Source organism: Phasianus colchicus, chromosome 12 (genome assembly GCF_987193195.1).
Source record: "Phasianus colchicus chromosome 12, bPhaCol1.hap1.1, whole genome shotgun sequence".
NCBI classification, from domain to species: domain Eukaryota; kingdom Metazoa; phylum Chordata; class Aves; order Galliformes; family Phasianidae; genus Phasianus; species Phasianus colchicus.
Genome location: NC_143447.1, coordinates 10,278,220 through 10,297,754, shown reverse-complemented (window position 1 = coordinate 10,297,754; position 19,535 = coordinate 10,278,220). Strand labels below are relative to the sequence as shown.

General features: G+C 40.8%; 1 protein-coding gene and 1 long non-coding RNA gene across 27 annotated transcripts in view; one reads left to right on the top strand and one right to left on the bottom strand.

Moving 5' to 3' along the window:
• The window catches only part of LOC116244706 (uncharacterized), a 128,224-nt gene extending 118,051 nt beyond the window's left edge, over positions 1–10,173 (top strand). For 3 of the 4 annotated variants that reach the window (XR_016470385.1, XR_016470384.1, XR_016470388.1), the window contains exons 5-6: positions 6,498–6,662; positions 10,088–10,173. This is a non-coding gene — a long non-coding RNA (uncharacterized LOC116244706). Of the gene's footprint in view, positions 1–3,618; positions 3,774–6,497; positions 6,663–10,087 lie in introns of all 4 variants that reach the window. The other variant, XR_016470386.1, reaches the window with a different exon arrangement.
• SEMA6D (semaphorin 6D) overlaps positions 8,061–19,535 on the bottom strand; it is a 610,984-nt gene continuing 599,509 nt past the window's right edge. For 16 of the 23 annotated variants that reach the window (XM_090148882.1, XM_090148892.1, XM_090148883.1 and 13 more), the window contains 12 exons: positions 19,296–19,415; positions 18,762–18,850; positions 17,808–18,025; positions 17,568–17,699; positions 17,200–17,355; positions 16,944–17,117; positions 16,068–16,208; positions 15,888–15,965; positions 14,985–15,076; positions 14,581–14,637; positions 12,628–12,795; positions 8,061–10,506 (listed from right to left, as the gene is read on the bottom strand). In XM_090148882.1, coding sequence (XP_090005008.1) covers positions 9,203–10,506; positions 12,628–12,795; positions 14,581–14,637; positions 14,985–15,076; positions 15,888–15,965; positions 16,068–16,208; positions 16,944–17,117; positions 17,200–17,355; positions 17,568–17,699; positions 17,808–18,025; positions 18,762–18,850; positions 19,296–19,415 — 2,729 coding nt within the window. In that variant the 3' untranslated portion in view covers positions 8,061–9,202. The remainder of the gene's footprint in view (positions 10,507–12,627; positions 12,796–14,580; positions 14,638–14,984; positions 15,077–15,887; positions 15,966–16,067; positions 16,209–16,943; positions 17,118–17,199; positions 17,356–17,567; positions 17,700–17,807; positions 18,026–18,761; positions 18,851–19,295; positions 19,416–19,535) is intronic. The other 7 variants (XM_090148896.1, XM_090148899.1, XM_090148897.1 and 4 more) reach the window with 7 other exon arrangements.

The following is a 19,535-nucleotide window of genomic DNA, read 5'->3' as shown; positions in this document are numbered from 1 at the left end:
AGGCCTTCTGAAGGTAAGCTGTTGTTCTTCTTTTGTTTCTGTGTCCACAGCTGCTGCATTTGGGCTTGTTCTCATTTGCTAGTCTGGGATTGTGCCGCTCTGCTACCATCACTGTACTTTCTATCACATTATAGCATTACAGTAAGAGAGCACTGGTTGCTCAGAGAGGTGGTGGAGCCTCCTTCTCTGGAGATATTCAATACCCATCTGGATGCGTTTCTGCGTGACCTATTGTAGGGAACCTGCTCTAGTAGGAGTTTGGTCTTGGTGATCTCCAGAGGTCCCTTCCAACCCCTGCAATTCTGTGATGAGTATTCCAGAATTGCTTTATTTAAAAACAGCAGCTAGAACAGCAATCCAACTAGGAAAATAAAGCCCCCAAATGAAAACACTTTCTGCAACTTTGGTAGTTCAGAAACACTTATGTCAGCTATTGTGCATTTAAAGGTCTGAGGGAATTGGTTGGAACCCTGTTTTCATCCCAAGGTTTTAGCTAGCTGGCATTTGTGGCGTCTTCAGGTTGGAATTAGGGGCATGCTGTCCAGAGGTGCCATGGTTCTTCCCTGTGCCTACACATCACAGCTGGTGTCTTTGTTAATGTCTGAACAGAGTGAGGATTAAATGCACCTAACAGCTGAGAGGATTTTCAGAGGCATGAGTGGCATTCAGACATGTATCTCATGCCGGTTGCTACTGGTTTTCCAGACTTGCTTCCATGTTCCTGGTTCAGTGTGGGACTTTCTTCCCACTGCTCTGCCTGGCCCTACAGTGGCCAAGCTACTTATGGGTATTTGATGGGTGTCTGGGAGAAACGTTCGGAGTTGCAAATGTGAACATTCAAGTGACATCCATAGGATGGAGGAGTGTGTGCTAGATTGGAAAGAGCTAATCAAACCATCCTCAGGAAGTCTGTCTTGTGATTCATGCTGATGGGCTTGGAGGTGAGATCAGGCAACACAAGGAAGGCAAACTGTTTGGAATGGGACTCCTGTGCCCCTGGCTTGACTTTGGATGCGAAGCAGAAAGGAGTGGGGCTAAAATATCCAGGGAAGCAGCAGAGAGGGGAGAAGGCTTCATTGGCAGGAGTTTATGAAAAACAAATGAGCAGTAAAATATCAAAATGAGGCTTTAAGGCAGGTTAGTTATGATCCTGGGCAGGACAAGTGAAACTGTTTTAGAGAGCACAGGGAGGACTATAAAAAATGCAGTATTGGATTTAGATAGAAACTGCTGACACTGTTAACTGTGTGGCACTTGTGCAAGTTATTGTTAGAAGCCAACATCATAAAACTGTCCGTTCTGTCAACCAGTTTCAGGGCAGATATTTACTCCTCCCTCATCAAACTGAGATGACAGGTTTCTAAGTGGTTGTAGTCTGAAATGTGGCAAAAAGTGTATTTTTGGCAACCGATCTTAGTTTGTGTCCTATGTGATACTCTGTGCCTCCTGGTTTGGAATATCTGATGCATTTAGAGCCTGTTGTGGGCCATCCCCTCCCTCAGATGATGGGGATAAATTCTGACTGGAGGTGTAGTCCTTGTGGAGGTGGAAATGCAGCCTCTTCCCAAGCGCTGCAGTTAAACTGAAGCAGCAGGAACCAGCAAGGAATACTTGTGATATGGAATATATCACATGTAGTAAAATTTCATTTGCAAGTTCTTCCTGAGCTACCCATCCAGCGATGAAGCTGCTCTGAAACACCACGTGACTTTCTCTCAGCATGCTGCACGCTGTGTAACCTCGCCTTTGATCTCCACGTCACTTCAGATGAAAGACTTGCATGGAGAGGGGTGTGTTGTGTGTTAGGATCTGCCCACATCCTCCAGGATCTGAACAGCAAAGGGCTGTTTGAGATGTGCACTTCATGCACGTCAGAGAGAAGTAAGTGCTGCAGTAAAAATAGTAGTTGGCTACGCAAACTCATCTTAGTCTGGGGAGAAGGAAGCCTTCACCTTTGTGTGAGAAGATCTGCTTAATCTCAAAGCTCTTTTAGGAGGGATTTTAAGGATGAGTAATAATTTTTACTGTCTTTCAGCTCTGGTTCTCAGTTCTGCTCAGTGATTTCCTGAATCACTAAGAAGATTTCCTTCAGTAGATTTTGGTAGCTTGATACTCTTTTCCTGGGCTGTTATAAATGGAAGTGAAAAATCCTGTAAAGTGTCTGCTTCTGCCTCCATTACTGCGATCTGCTCCCCACAGGCTGGTGTTTATGTGCTCAGGGAGCACAATTGCCTGAGAGTTCGGTGTCTGGACCTTAATGCCATGGTTCAGTGTAATACGTCATGGACTTTCCCAGCAAGTTCAGCACCAGGAAAACATACAGCCACGCCTGTGGTTCAGAGATGTTGCCATCCCTGTACATGCAAAAAGTTGGCTGGCCTAAGCAAGTTTGCCCAGCTGCTATTGCAGAACTTGCTGGAACTCCCTCTGAAAAGCAGGCCATTCACACATGGGCATTTTTCTTACTCTAAAGCCCTTGTCTCCTTATCTGTCGTTCATGGATAGAGCTCGTGATGGGATTCTGTCAAAGAATCACAGCATTGTAGTTGTCGGAAGGGACCTCTGGAGGCTCCCTGCTAAGGAAGGTCCTGTCTTTTTACAGGAAATGCCTTCCTGCAGGTGTGCACCCACCTTGCTGTAGCCTTGCTCACATCTTACCACTTGCTTCGTGGGAACATCTAAGTGATTAAAGGTGAGGGCCTGGCCCCGTGCAGCTCTGCCATTGCATTCGATGGAGTCAGTATTTCACCTGAGCTAGCGGTGGCAGAGACTGAATGTGAGAGCTGCATGCACAAGCCTTCACAGAAATCAATTCTCACACACAGCATTAATATTGGAAGTGCTTCTCGCTCACCTAATCGTTGGCCAGGCACAATAACCTGTGACTAATAGCCGTTCATGGTTATACAGCATGGCCTGATTATAAAAATTTGTCATTAGTCCGTAACAAAAAAATCTCAAGCTGTTAATTGACCAATATGTATTCCAGAGGAAATGGGAGTAATCACATGGATATTCATTGCACAGAAAGGGAAGCACAGCTAGTGTGTGCATTGCTTTTATGATTCATCTGCTCTGGTCTACTTCTGATTATTTTTTTCCTCGTGTGGGACCAGCACTGTAAATCAAAGGGTTGAGAAATAAGGCTGTGCTTAAAGTGACCCACATTAAAAGCCAATTGCCACCTTTCTTCTCTTTCTAGGCAGCCGTCCATTTTTGTGCAGGAATAGACACATGCTGATGGCTGTCAGACAGCTACAGAAGCAAACCAGTTAGCTCATGGTCTGCCTTTGCCAATGGCAAGGTCAGCTACTGGAAAAAGTTACAGAACAGCTTTTACAGCCAGGTATGATCCTACAGAAGAGCTTTCATAAAGAACTGGCATTCTTTGCTCATTTTCTTTCAAGTTGGAGGGACTCTTCCTTGGAAAAACAGCCCGTAACTCACAAAACAAGGACAGCAAGATCTGTGGGGGGTTGGAGTATTTATTTACTTATTTGCCATCCAGGTTTTCCTGTAGTAAGCTTCTTTTTCTGTTGATAGATGGAACCATTCATACCAATGGTCAGGACAGGTTATCCATGTGGTAGATTTTCTTCTGCTTTCATTCTCCTGCAGTTTTTCAGCAGCTGGAGGCTCACAGGAGCTATCGCTGTCTGGCTGATGTGGAGGACAGAGGCACCAGTCTGGCAGAGGTCTCACCATCCCTGCTGATGTCCAAGGAATTCACAGATGTTGCCTAAATGTGGGCACCCTATGGCATCCCTGCTCTGGTCAGTGGCTTTCACTGCTTGGATTTAGTTACAGTTTTAAGAAGCAGAGCTTGGAAAAGTTGTTTGTGACTGTAGGAAAAAAAAATCCCAAGAAAGCAGACCATAAATCAGGTCATCGGATGAATTCAGAATGCACTAATAAAATCAGAGCTTCCAATAAATTTCATTTCAGGCAGAGCAGAAACGTTTTCTTGGTTGAGAGTTCAGGATAGATGATAATTTCAGATGTGTGTCTGGCCAGTGCAGTGTGTCTACAAAGTGTTTGCAGGCAAACAGCAGCGGTACGGAGTCAGGCCCTCACACCAGCTGCATTTTAGTATGACTGAATAAAAATATGAGTATCTATAGCTCTCTGAGCTGAACCTAATTAAATATTTAATGTTTTTTTTCCTCCCAAATCCTTTGGTTTCTTGTTCTTTCATACTGCGCTACGATGACATTTGAACAACAAATGCAGCCTGGGTAGGTGGGTCTCCTGGTACTGCTTTTTATATGAAAAGCTTGCACTTCCCAGCTGAAGTCCAGATGCTGCATTTATGATGGTATTTTGTCCTGATCAATTTTTAAAAAACATTTTCCTATCCATGAAATTAATGGGTGCCTGGAGAAATAGCAGCTCCTCCCCGCTCCTGCCAATACTAACCTTTCCCAGACGGGAAGAGACTTCTCCTTCCCTTTATTTACCTGCAAGATATCCTCGCTAGCGCTCAGAATCACAAAAGGAGAGGAAAAATAATAAAACCTCAGTAAGTGGAAAGCATTACCAACAGAGCAACTGTGCCTACTGCAGCTGAGCACTGCCTTTCCAGGCTCCATTACACTGACTAAGCTCTGCATAATCTTGCCGGGGTCACAGAGTGAGCCATTAGCAAGACAGCACTAAGACAGAGGCATCCTGAATTTTGTAACTGCACTGATTACTTTAAGACCCCAATTTAAAAGGCCATAGGTTCGTGCTGGCAGCACGGTCATACAGATAGCTACTTACAGCCTTACAAATTGGTTTTCTTGCAATCATCATCTTGCTACTGTGTGCTGGCAGTGTGTTTTTGTTATGTTTTGTCTTTTTCACTTGCCTGCGTGCTGCAGACAATCATGTTGTGATTGGCTGCAAAAAGATGAAGGAAGTCTGAGAGGAGAGGGGCCTCACCCCGTCCCGGTGCTCCTGCAGCAGGCTGTGCTGCTGCGCTGGTCAGCCTGTCTCGTATGTTTCCTCCCTCTCTCAGCAATGCTTTTCCATATGTGTGAATGCACCCAGGAGGGCGTACTGGGTTGCCTGGTACCACATCGTGTGGGTTATGAAGGCTGCTTCAGAGGGCATCAAAATGAATGATTGTATTTCATTCTCTGTGTCCTAGATGGACTCTTCGTGTGCACTATTTGTAATGTCCCATACCCCAGCTCTCAAAGGCTGGTAATCACTCAAGCAGATGGACTTCAGAAGGCAGTGCTCCTCCATAAAGAACTCCTCTGGCTGTTCTGGCTGACACCTTCTTACCATAGGTGTAGTAGAAAAGCTGCACAGGCTTACAACAAATTAATAAAAATAAATATTTGTTCCTGTACTAGAAAAATACACATTGTGCTTAATATATATATTTTTTTTTTAGCACTGTTTCCTTTCCCTTTAATTTTTTCTTCCCAGTAAGATGGAACCAGGTGTCATTGTATTGTTCTAACATGCACAGTAACTTTGGATGATTAATACTGTGACACCACAATCTCATAAGAAATAATTTTTATCCATTATCTAAAATCAGCTTTTAATTAAAAGAATATTTCATATTTATATTGTGATACTAAACGACCCTGATTATTTTAAAATTATCTGTGCTGTTGGCACATCCTAAATGTAAAGCGTGTATCTTTCTGTTAGGCTTTATTGTCTGCCTGAAAGGTGAATTTCAAGTATCAAGCATTACTAAGTATGTTGGAATGTCCTGCTATGTGTAGGTCTGTAATTAATTTGCCAAGAATGATCTCTATCTTTTTGTAGCCTATATTTCAAGAGGAAAAAACAATCCTGTTTCAAAACTTTTCCGTAATTGAATCATAGAATTATAAAATGGCCTGGGTTGAAAAGGACCTCAAAGATCATCCTGTTTCAACCCCCTGCTATGTGCAGGGTCACCAACCCCCAGACCAGGCTGCCCAGAGCCACATCCAGCCTGGCCTTGAATGCCTCCAGGGATGGGGCATCCACAGCCTCCTTGGGCAACCTGTTCCAGTGTCACCACCCTCTGGGGGAAAAATTCCTCCTAATATCCAACCTAAACCTCCCCTGTCTCAATTTAAAACCATTCCCCCTTGTCCTATCACTATCCACCCTTGTAAATAGTCGTTCCCCTTCCTGTTTATAAGCTCCCTTCAAGTCCTGGAAGGCTGCAAAGAGGTCTCCCTGGAGCCTTCTCTTTCCCCATGCTAAACAATCCCAGTTCCATCAACCTTTCCTTATACAAGAGGTGCTCCAGTCCTCTTTTCATCTTAGTGGCCCTCATCTGGAGCTGCCCCAAGAGCTCCACTGAAGTTGGTGTATTTCTAATTCTAACAAAGGTGCCTGATAGGTAACAGAACTCAACTTGGTCAAGCTCCAATGGAGGAGCTTCATATGGAGGTATGTTATGTGGTTTTCAGACTGAATGCATCTGGTTGGTGTGGCTGCACTGACTGCACTACGCTCTCTCAATACGTGCTAGTTGCTGTGATGTTCTGTATTTCACTCAGGATGCTGACAGTCATCTGCATAACCTCAAGAACATGTGTGTGGACGTGCAACTGCACTGAAAATGGCAGTACACCTGTGTGTCATCATCACCTGCTGCAAGAGTCTGATGCCCTGTAATGCTGCTGAGGGGATGTCTCTCTGCCTTCCTCACTGAGCTACCAAAGGCAAGCAGATTTCTTTCTATTAAAATTCAACAAGTGCACCTAAAACCCGCCTTAAAACAATGAAGTTACACATTTGGTACATTGGAATATTTTATTTTCACTTTACATGCGGTGTTAAAAACCCAAAGAACGTATTATTTACACATCCACAATACAAGTTTACAAGATATCTATACATGTTAAAGTACTCTATAGTATAGAGCAGCTTCATTTAAGGGTTACTTTTTTATGCCGTACCATTAAAAAAGATACAATCTGCGTTTACCTTTGCACAAATGGATAAAGCATCTTTTATTATTAAATTAACAGAATGAAGACTAGGTTGAATGTTAGAAATTTCAACATAAATACTGAGAGAACTCACATTACCATCTACAAGGCAGCACAATGTTACAGGAGGTTATCAGGGTTCACATACATTTATCTTTTGATTTCACACAAGTCTTTATTAATTAATATTTGTAGAGTGAATTCAGATCAGTTTTTGTCTTTTGACAACCAAGTACATTTTTATGTTATTAATCTGTAGTGTTTTAGTTGCAAGACATAAGTGTTTAGGAAGAGAGATCATTGATTTTTTGGATCCAGAGGTCTCAGGAAATAAATGTCCCTTACAGCCTTACAAGAAAAAATGACTACTTCTGTCCTTTATTCTTTGTTCTGTAAAAGAGATCCAGTTTTCAGTGACTAACCTTTTCTCCCCTTTGAACACATACCATAAATCTCCACCGTCTCTGAAACCCATTGCAGTTATTTGTCCTGCTAATTCATTCCTCTGCCATGGTTATTTCTATACTTATGTTCAATAAACAATGTGGTAGTGTGTAGTTTGCAAGCTAAAATAGCCATCTGTGTTGAACATCAGCTGCAAGTGGATACTGTAAAACCTACTAAATAGCTTACACAACTTTAGCAGGTGTTCCATTACCCTAGAAACCTCATTTGATTTCACATTATAACTGTTTGATCCTTCGGAGAGCTGGAGTGGAATGTTTATCGTGGCAAGGTGATTTAATGCTGCTGTCTTCTTGGATTGTAGGCTGCCTTTAGTTATTGTTAATTATCCTTGCTTATTATCTTTTTTTTGGGGGGGGGGAGAGGGTGCTGTTGAGAGGTTTTACAACTGGCACTCAGGAGATATGTGCTATAGTGAGAACACTTGACAGGGTTGTTTTTTTTTTTTTTTAGTACTTTTATCATTTGCATGAATAAGGCACAAAATGCACAGATTCAGGTAAACTCACACATAATATTTACAGAATATTGTCATTACCTGCATGACTTTGGAAAAAAAAACAAACAACAAAACAACCTTACATTAAACAACAAAAACAAACTGATTGCACTACTGTTGATTTTTCACAGACTGCTTCTGCCAGGCCAATTAATGTGTCTGTCTTTCTCTTTTTTTTTTTTTTTTCTTTTTCCACTGACAAGAGTCTATCAGGCTACAGGGCATCTTTAAATGCAACAAACTTGTAACCTTCTCCAGTTACGCAGGCCTTTGCCAAATGAATTGTTATTAGCTGCCCTCAATGAGAAGTACAGGGGCTCAGGTTCACAGTGGCCAGGTATTGGATGGAGGCACTGTGGAAACACAGCAGAAACTCCCCCATTCCAGCCCAAACGACTAGATTTGAAATGTACAGCTCTGAATCGATAGCAGCATAACAGAGTTATGGAGAACTAAAAGTATCTGCACTCTTTTGCTGGGTGACTACTTCATCAAGGCTGTCATGCAGAAGGCTGGCGGCAATGCGCAGTTCTTCCTTGGCTGTCGCCAAACTGAACCCAATGGGCTGCAGAAGGCAGAGTCATCTGTTTGTTCAGTCATGCTCAATGTAAACAATTCCATAGCATAAAAGATGCAATGGGAATCTAAGTACATCCTAGTGTGTACAGTACACACATACACCCACACACACGCACAGCTTTATCTGTGGCACAAACAAAATGCCACGCACAAGGAGAAAAAAGAAATAAAAATAAATGCTACAGTTGGGCCAGAGACTGAATTCCAGCAAATTGATTATTAACCCAGATATTCATTGAGACATTACCATTTTCTGACATTTGTGCAAGAGGCAAGGTGAATGCATACATATTAAAATGTTCACATTTAATGGGAAGGACCACGCTTAATGGCAGTCTAAAATGGAACCCATTTTTCAAGTATTTGCTTACAGATTTCTTTTCCCAAGAACTTTTTTTTTTTTTTTTTTTTTTTTTTAGCTATTCAGAACAGTAAAGTAGCCCCCACCCCATTGTGCTACATGTCTCCTTAGCTCCAAACAAAAGAAATGTAATGACCAGCACTTTCCTTTGTTTTGTTTTTCTTTTTTCATTTGCTCTTAGCAAGTACACAAAGTCTTGCTATAGCTACCTGTGGCAAGACACAGATGTTGCTGAAGTAAAGACAGTTTCTTTGGCCACTTTGTTCTCTTTAATTACAAGCAAGTCTCTGTCTTATGTGTCTACCACAACATCATCTCACAACCTGTACAGGTCAATGCCACGCTCATTTTTAGAACAGACACATCCTAGTAACTGTATTTGTTCAGTGGTCTGACTGATGTTGTTTGAGGAACAAATGAGGGTTTTGGTGGCACATCAGGTTTTAACGAGGGTGTCCTCTTTATTCCTGTACGAGGAAGAGTGCCATTGCTTGTGTAACTGCTTTGCCTGGACAAGGAAGGCTGGAGGTGAACGCTGACAGGCGTTCCTTGCATGTAGTCCATCTTTGTGCCTGCTGTGGGAGTCACATAACCCCCCCGATTAATACTGGGCTGTCTGGATAACAAAACACCATTTGGTGAGTTTAAGTTTTTAGGAAGGGCAGATATTGAATGCCTTTGTGAAGAATTTTTGTGATAACCTCTCTGCCTTTCCAAAGAGGTCATCGGTACTGCAGGTGTGGTGGGAACGTCCACCCGTTTTGTGGGGCTGTTTCTCGGAAGAGTTGATGGTGGAGAGTATAAAGATGCCTCCCTGTTGGGAACTTTAGGTGGGATCTCAGACATATTTCCCATTGGATCCAGCATTAAAGTCTGGTGGGCCACTTGAATATCTCCCATAATTGCTTTGGGATTACTCGTAGTTTCATTTAAGTGTTTCAGAAAATCATTCAGGGTGTTCCTGGAATCAACAGACCTCCTGTGGTCTCTTTTGCTGGATGGTTTTGTAAGTGGATGATCAATATGTTGCATCTTTTTGTCTGCCTTGTGCGCATTAGAATTTGAGAAAGACGTATTGTAATCATGAGTAGCATTGGGAAGAACGATAGCACTAGGGATATGTCCATGACTCAGAGGAGAGTGGGGTGGAGGACTGGAGGGAAAAAACTGAGGGCTTTTTAGCGGGGTTTCCTTTCGTGAAGCATTGAGATTACTGTGTGCTTTGTCCGACTGACTTTTCATGGCTTGCAGAGTCTTTTGCTGAAGAACCGGTGTGGATTCAGGAGTTGGAAGCGCAGCTAATTCCGGAGGCTGGCCCCTGTGGTCCATCATCATGGACTTCATATCACCATTTGGTGGCAATTCCTTTCTGCTAGTCAGCAGGTTGGTGTAGAGTTTGGGCGAATCAATGTTTTGTTGATATTCCTTGACGGGACTATCAAAAAGCCCATTCAGTTTAGCAAAGCTCCCACTGGAGTCCGTACAGGACTGAGCAGATTCTGCATCTTTGTGTATTTTTCTGGATTTCCGTACAAACACATCCCGATAACAGTACACGGCCACTCCCGCAATAAAGGCTCCCAGGACAAAAGCAGCAAAGACACAAGTGATTAGGACATTCATGTGTACCATTTGGTTGGACTCTCCCGATTGCACTTCCCACCTTACACCTGCAAGAGACATGCAGTGTATCATAAATTTACACATACTTAAAACTGATCTATTTCAGAAGTAGTTAGCCTGCCTTGGAGAAGGACAGCAGTGTCCTTAAGTTTTTGAGTGCTCTGTGCCCACTGTTAGAGTATCTCTGCAATCCACAGCACTACTGCATGCTAATAACTTTATAAATAAAAAGGACCAAGTTAGCACTGATCAGCTCTATTTAGACTGTCTACTTTCTTTGGACAAGCTCTGATGCTTGTCAGAGCTTCACTCCTTATACTACGTTTGGTTGTACACTGTATGCTATCTGCTTAGCCTGTCCCCAAATTTCCTTTAAGGCTTACAAATACGGGGCCTGAATGCTATTAACATTAACGATTTGTGCTGGAAAATTGAGGTTAGAAGGTGCTACTGGGCCAGACAGCAATTAATAACTCATAGATGGATTTCTCTCTCAATTTTCTGCCCAACTCATAAATCAGTATCAAAAGAGAGACAGGATTATGCAAATGTTACGTAGAACTGTATAACTTACGTACTGCGTTGTTAAAACCACATCAATATAATATGGTGCAAAACTTGTAAACTAATCCATCCACAGCTCACTAGCCTTGGAATGGCACAGTTTGATAAGGTAAGCATACATTTTTTTAAGTTAAAGATTACAGCATTCTATTAAAGCACAAGTTTTCCTTTCTACTTATAGTCAATAACAAACAAGAATACTTGCATAATATAGAAAAAAAAAACCACCTTGCAGGTTAAGTTACTATACAGTGTTAAAATCTAGAAAACTTTTTGTTTAGACAAAGTTGAATATTGGATTAGTTTGTGATTCACGTATTAACCAGCTCCCTTTGTTTCTTGCGATTTTTTAGAGCAACCACAGACATCTTGCAGCTAAGATAATGTTAGTTCTTAATGGAAGTAATTCTGTTAACTGTCCCAAAGGACACTCAAACAAAAGAGCAAGACTGAAGCTACAGATTCATTTTTGTTAGAGGCAAGGCCTTTGAACATTGTTAACTTTCAGGGCTATAGATTTTAATGGTACAGTGCAGAAGAAGAACATGAGTAACGTTCACTAATAGCTATGACACAAAACGTGATTCAGAACCAAGAGCAAATGATAACAAAAAAAACTTAAAGCAAAATGGAAAATAACTGCAACAAATTAAAATGACAAATGCACTGCTGTAATGGCTGATAGGAAACCTGATATGTTTTGGTGAATGGTAATAAAAGTAGAAATGTTTTTTGGCTAGAGAGATTTTTCAGAATACAGAATTGTGCAAACATGCCTGTCACCCTGCTATTCTGTGCACTGATGAAGACTTCTTTCAAGTTTTCTTTATGGGGTTGGAAGTTTCTTGAGTCTTTGATTGACTGCAATAGTCCTGCTGAATTGAAATCTTTGTTGCTGTAAGAGCCTAATCAAAGCTTCACTTAGCTGAAAGAACAGCTACAGAAAGATGAATTACATGCGGTACATGTTTCTTTCTGTGTTCGGATTAAAAAAACTGTGTCTGTGTCTCCATGTACTGAGGAGATCATTTGTAATTGGATCCTCATATCCAGAGAATGGAAATTCAGTACATCCTTACTCAGATCTGACCGCATTTTCACAGAAGTGCTGCAGGCAGGAGGAGTTTGGGATGTGCCCCACTTAAAACATGAATCTGTCATGGAGCTGAGTTTTGCTTCCTTTCCTCCCCTACTCCCATCACCCCTCCCAAAAAAAAAACAAAACAACAAGAAAATTGAGCTCTTGTAAGCAACCGCTCACAAGGACTAGTTTTCTTTTCCAAACTAGACTCATTTGAAAACAACCACCAGAGGTGCAGATATATATATTTTTTTTTTTAGTGCATCCACTGATTTTAATGGGAGTTTCGGAGCACCCCAACACTGAGATGCTGAGCATCTGCATCTCCCCCTTATAAGCTCTAAGCAGCACTTTGTACGCTGATTAAAGAGGTATGAGAATCATGATTGCACTGTCTGCATATTCACAGGAAACAGGTATAAAGTATAGCCCAACAATCACGGCTGTCACATTTAAACCTTGGAAAATGCTGAGACTATCAGGTTTCCATTCAGCTGCAATGTATTCCCTGGTAAGGCCTTACCCTTTGGGACACCTGATAATGGATCAGAATAATCAGAAGTGTTTGGGTCATCTTGAACTACAAATTTCCGAGAGCCAGTCACTTTAGGTTTCCAGGAACCAATCACTCTAGGTGATATAACTGGGATACTTGCCATTGTGGTAATGGAAGCTGAGGAGAACTTCATGTCTGTGGTGGCAAACAGATTTTATTAATGTGTATTACAGTCAGGCTTTCCTCACTGTTTCACGGTATATCTAAGCTATAGCTGCAGACAGCTTTTAACGGGAGGTTACTTGACAGCAAAATGCAGCCCATGGAAGTACAGAGGGCTGATTAAAATCAATTGGTTCAAAACTTTTAAGTATGACAAAAATACATTAAAACATCAACAGCTGCTAGCCAAAAAGCCAGAGAGGTCAAACATGAAAGCAATGCAAAAGTTAACGTAAGCAACTGGTGGAGATGGAAAGCAGAACTTACTCTACTTAATTGCTATACTGTTCACTGGAGACAACATATTCCATTACCTTCTACACATCTTAAAAAAAAAATTACTTAGAAAGATACATGCTTACTACAGGTTACTCCTGAGAAACCAGATCGGCTCCATTAGTGCTGCTACAGTACACCAGGAACTGCTGAATAAGCCATTTCTTGAGGGGACGATGAAAGGAATGTTTTTAACCTCTATTTTGTAATGGCTCCTAAGGAACAGTACTGTATAGATCTTGGCTTCTTTGTAGTACACTTACTGAACAGAATCACTATTGCCTATGTGAAAATGCACGAGGAGGAAACAAATTGGTTTACAATCCAAAGACTACTTTGCACACTCATGTATTTTGTGTTTACTGTCCCAGCAGATCTAGGCACAAATGGCTGCAGCTCAGAATCTGACAGTACTCCAAAAGCAAGCTCAATCAGGACTTGAAAAACAGGTTAAATTGTATCTATTGTAAAAGACCAGGTTGAAAATTTGCTCGATAAGCATTTCCAAATGACACAGTTTTGTTTTGCTTTCCTAATTGCATCTCTAAATTACATTACGGGTGTGTATATATATACCTATGGAAGATACTTGTCTCAGACATTACTTCAAGTTACAGAAATATAATCAGAAACTAAAGCAAACAAAAATAATTTGTCACGCTTTTACAAATTAAGCATACAAAGATTTGCCAGTCAGAAATGTGCCCTTGGTTTGAAAACAGAGACCAAGTTCCAGGAGCAAACAAACACTAGAAAAATCAGGGCTCAGTCTTGCTCCTGTTGAAGTCAACAACAAGGTTCTGCTTTTGAGTTCAACAGAGGAGCACTGGGTCCTGACTCCTGGAACACAGCAAGGGCTGACAGCAAAAACACTGTTAGAAAAAAACCACTGAAAGTAGAAAGGATGTAAAAGTCCATTTGACAACAATGCCTAAAATTTTCTAAGAGACCTTTGTCTACATAACTGCTCATTAAGCTAGACAGTTTGTGATGTCATATTGTTTTCCATTAGCACAAACTACTTAAAACATTTTAAAAATATAGAAAATACACATTTTAGAAAATGTGTATTTGTGCCAAAAGCTTGCTGGGAAAGGAGGAAGGAGAAAAGGAGAGGTAGGGAGGAAGATGATGAAATTCTGCCATTCATCTACTAGAGATGACCAACAGGGGCATTCACAAATGCATGGCTGGGGATACAGAATAAAGCTTAGTGGACTTTCGTGCAGTGAAGATGTCATCTATGTTAATCAGGCTCTTTAATAAAAGATGTCTCAATAAATAATGAGCTGTTAACATGCGACTACACAGGGTGAAGTGCTGAGTGAGAAGAGTCTCACTATCTTTACCATCAGTGGGAACATGAGTAAAAGCACAAAAATGAAGGATTGCCAACTGTGCAAAAGGAAGGAAAAAAGGGCTGAAAATGCTGAACTGAAGGAAAGTAAAGGTCATTAATTCAAAAAATTAAAAAAAACTAACCAGATGTTGGGTCCCCAAATATTTTGTAATCTGGTGTAGCTGTAGTAGGCAAAATTTCTAAAAGAATTAAAGGAACAAGTAATCAGTAAAAAGTAACAAAAAGAAAGCAAAAGATCTCAGACCTGAGTGACGGGAAATAAAAACTAAAATATTACTGCTTTTAAAAAATAAAGTCTTCAATACTTTCCTGTAGACCCCAAATAGTTGCAAATTGGTGAAGGAGAAGAAAGACAAAACTCTGCCACACAGGACCAAAAAAGCTCAGCTTTGTGAACATTCACAGTCACACCAGGTGATGCGTTCATGTTACTGAAAAGCTCGTAATAAATTTAACATCTACAGTGAGGTGTGGCCACAGACTATTGCTGAGACATCACAAATGAAAAGCAATGGCTATGTCTTACCATGGCAGTCCCCAAGCTGCGCTGTATTGCCATATTCCACATCTTGTACATATCCTCCAGTGCTATGGTTGTATGAAACAAATAAAGAGAACCTGCAATTAACAGTATTAATAGGGAAACAAATGGTGATTTTTTTTTTCTGGAAGCAAGAAATTGAATCATACTTGTTCTGTCACCTTAGAGAGGCAAGAGTTACAGCGTATGACCAAAAAACATGTTTAACAAAATATACGAGTTAATTATATTTGGACTTTAACACTGTCTATATGTGCTTATGCTAGGAAACCAAAAAGATCATATTTTCTTCATAACAACCTCACTGAATCTTCTACATTGGGCGTACTCTTGGTTTTGGGTACAACTATGCAATTATACTGGCTGAAGTTTGCTGCTCTGCTACAGAGGCTTCCTTTTAAGATACAGCTGCTAATGCACTCTATATTACTGACTTGATTTGTGCAAAAAGCCTTTGATATGTATATATATCACCCTAGCCTCAATGTGGACGCAAAACCTTGCTTTTTTTCCAAGTCTGAAACCTGTGTTTTCCTATTTGCAATTGACTGTGAGCATGCCTGGGAGGAGATGGTGTGTACTGCCCTGTCTGAACTGCACAGGTTTACAGGCAGCAATTTGTTGACTTCCTGCTTCCAACATCTCATCCTACAAGTCTGCTTGTCCTCTCACACACACACGGAAAACTCCCACTGAAAAGAAGTCTTCTCCTAGAGATTGCATAATTAGGTCAGACTTAAGCATTCTGTTCTCTTTACATGGAAAAACAGCTCTAGGAAAAATGGAGATTTATTAATAAAGTGCAAGGGAACAGGCACAGGATACAGCCCTGTGTAGTCTATAGATACATAATAGAGATGTTGGCCTAATTTGAAAAGTAGTACTTACGGCATGCCTGGTGTCACTCTCCCACACACCTCGTGGTCTAACCAGCCACAGTATGGATCCCGAGAAGCAATACATGCCCTTGCAAGAGAAAAAACCCAAAAAATCATGCATTTTTTTTACTTCCTTCTTTAGAGACGTTGGCACCCTTCCTTTAAGGGCAGCTCAGGAACAGGGCCGTACTTTTTACATGACCCGTGACGCTCACACCGGCTCAGAGGAATTCTAATGACACAGCTGGAGAACGCCACAAACAGAGCATGGTGGTCTCTATCCAACTGAAGGGAAATGACTCTTCTGTCTTCCTCGTTCTCAGCATTACACCTGGTCAGCAAAAATAAGGGGAAGCCATTGTTTTACAACTAACAGTAGTACTTTGGTCAGAGTTTACATTGAAAACTATTTATTACTGTCCACGTAGATTCTGAAATTAGACTTCTTACAGATATAAATGTAACTTACTAGTCTCTGCTGAGTGATTTGCAAACAGACCTATGGGTTATCAGATGCTGGCTTCTGACTTATTTACAGCTAGGTGATTTTTTTGCCCACATGTTCAAAATACTTTTTTTTTTTTCTTCTCACAGTTGGCATAAATATTTCAACAGCACAGAACAAGAGTTCTAACTGGGTGCCAGTCTAACTGGAATGCTTCCACTCCCAAATTCTTCACTCCAGAATAAACAAGTTTACAACGATTAGATATAGTTTATATATTATTGGTTACTGTTGAGAAATACTCAAGATAAGCTCTCATCATTTCTTTTTAACAGCAACAGATTGTTCTGATGTTTGATATTCAGGAAGAAGTGTATTTGTGGAAGAATTAGACTGTATCACTGACGTCACTACAGTGGAATTACAATGTTCACTCAACCCAAGCTAAATGGCAAATAACTAAATATTTTCAGGTTATTCAACATGAGAGACATTGTGAAATGACAAACAAGCAATGAGGTTGGCATTAATAAATTAGTTCTGGTTCACTATCATTTTTGTTTAGCTTGGTACTCAACTAGATAAAAAGCAACATATTTCAGGTGTTCTCGTAATACTTACTTTGCATGGTTATATGCTTCAATCTCTTCCAGTAATACACTGTCATTCAAAGAGAAAGGTCTGGTCTTTGCCAAGATTTTAAGTACTACTCCTGCTTCAGAGCCAACAAATATGACTGTATAGTTCTGGTGTGGTCCAGCAGCGTGGTCTACAGCAATTGCTGTCAATCTGTATCTATCAAGGCCAAAAGACATACCATTAACAAACAGCGTGCTTTCTTGTTTTCACATGCTTCATTTTTTGAATGATGTCATACCTGACGCGTGTTTTGGTAAACCAAGGCTCCTCAATGATTGAGGGAACAGCTGAATCCATCAAAGGATGAGATTTGATGAAGGACAATGTTTCGTCTGGGAAATCAATGGAGGTTTTGTAAGCTTCTGCTAGGCCATGTTTTGCACAGCAGCCAGGTCTGAAAGGAGAACAACATTGTTTTTTCCCCTCCTGGTATTTCAGTTAATGAGAGAAGGCAGCCTGCTAATGAGCATCCTTATGGTTGAAGAGTAAAGCTCTGCTTGTTTTATTTTTTATTTTTTTACCCAATACAACACTCAAGAGTGCAGCTGATTTAAAGTATCTCTTTACAAGGACAACTTTATAGTACCATGAGGAAAAACTTTTTACCTTGGCTTTGGTACCTTGTCTTCAGGTACAGCTGTCCAAACAGAGTCAGGAGTTTTTTGTTCTTTAAATCTCCCTTTGAAGACCTTCTCAATGTCATCCATGCTGAAAGCACACACTGCTGAACCAGGGATGCTGTAAAATAAGAAAAAGAGTTGCAAGAACTCAGCCTACAATAGCACCAATCTCAGTGCAAGAGAGAACCAGAGAACTACCTTTGATGTAAAGTTGCTCATCTCTCACCTGTTAAGCTGTGTAGTGAATACACCGACAACCGTGGGGATTCCATTGATTTCTATTATGTCTGTGATAGACTGCAGAACATCAAAGTAGAAGAACGAATCCCCAGGAACAGAGCAGTTGAGCCGAGCTTTCAGAAAGGATGTCCAATGTTTTTCCAGGACTCTCTGGGAACCCCCCATGTCATTTTTGCATATGCGTGCCACACGGGAATACACGGCCTGTGAAGGGTGGAAAAATGGAAAAGGAAGGAAGGGTTGAGAGATTCAAGGGCAAAAGTGCTTGCTTCTGAGCTGTTAATAAAACACTGCAGATCATTTTAACAGGAAGACAGTTGCCACTTATCTGTGCAGAAAGGAAGAAAGCAAACAATGTTTAGCTGCTAGTGCATAGGCATCTTAATGCATCGCCAAGCAAATGCAACTCTGCCAGCTTATCCCCACCCTTTTTTTCCATTCAAAATCATATTGTTAGCGAGATTTAAAGACTTTAATTAACCATGTGTAAAGAAGTTAATAATTTATTATAGAATGCCCTTCCATGGTGAGGCATTAGCATTATACTCTGCAGTGGTATGACTGAATTATTCAATATCTACGGACATTAGAGAAACTTCTTTGAAACTCTTCTTTTGTGTTCTTTCGTTTCTTTTATAAGCATGGAAAAAAAACCAACCCAGATATTCCATTAACTGTCACATGTGTTAAGGCAACAGCTACACCAAAAGATACCTGCATAGAGCTCTCTTAACTGCAAGGCATGAGGAATACCAATAACTTTTTGGTAGAAGAATGCACTGTTGTTTTTTTTCTCTGCCTGTAAACTATAATTTTGGAATAACTGCATAAATTTGGTCCTACAGACTTATTTCACATTGTAAGCTGTACTTGTTACTGCTACTTTTTGGATGATCTAATTCTGCCAAGGCTCTTGAGAGCTTGCTGGAAGGATACCCACCTTGCCTAAATTATTGTGCTCTACAGCAATTTCTCGAAAGAAGAAATACACGTAGTTCCCATATTCTATGGCATGGAGAAAGTGTGGCTCTGTAATAAAGAGCAAGGAGAAAGTTACTTCAAAGAACTGTTCAGTCAGCATCCAACACTGGCTGCACTGTGCAGCTCAGTGGTTTCTCCCACAGGTCCATACCAGCTAACATTGCCTCCGCCCCTCCAGACTCTTTAGGACGTCCAAATATGAGTGCACTCAAATGAACCATAAGGCTTTAGTGTTGGCTAATAGACTATAAAAAGAAGCCTCAAAGGAATTGCATTTCAGCTCAGGTATCACTCATTGATGCATTTAACAACAACAACAAAAAATTGGTTTTTGGCTATTAGGTGCTTTTTTACTGTGATCATGCTGCATTGAAAGCTGCATGTTTGCTATGCTGTGGCACGTGTGTAAAGCACGCTGGCTGTGAATTATCTGACCTCTGTGCTGCTGAAATTACATTCACCATGTATATGGGAAGATACTCTCCCAAATTACCTTTTATCCATTTGGAATCATACTTTATTGTTCTTAGGGCAGATCCATCTCCCATGCTGCGATAAATAACAGCATCGCTTGCCAGGAAATCTGCTACTGTTGCTGAATACAATTTTCCATCTAAAACAGAAGTTGAAAATGTAGCATTAAGAGACCTTTAATAATCTACAGAATTCTGACTAGTCCGTATTTCCCCCGCCCCTTTTTATTTTACTGCCATTCTTCCCCAAATTGATCTAA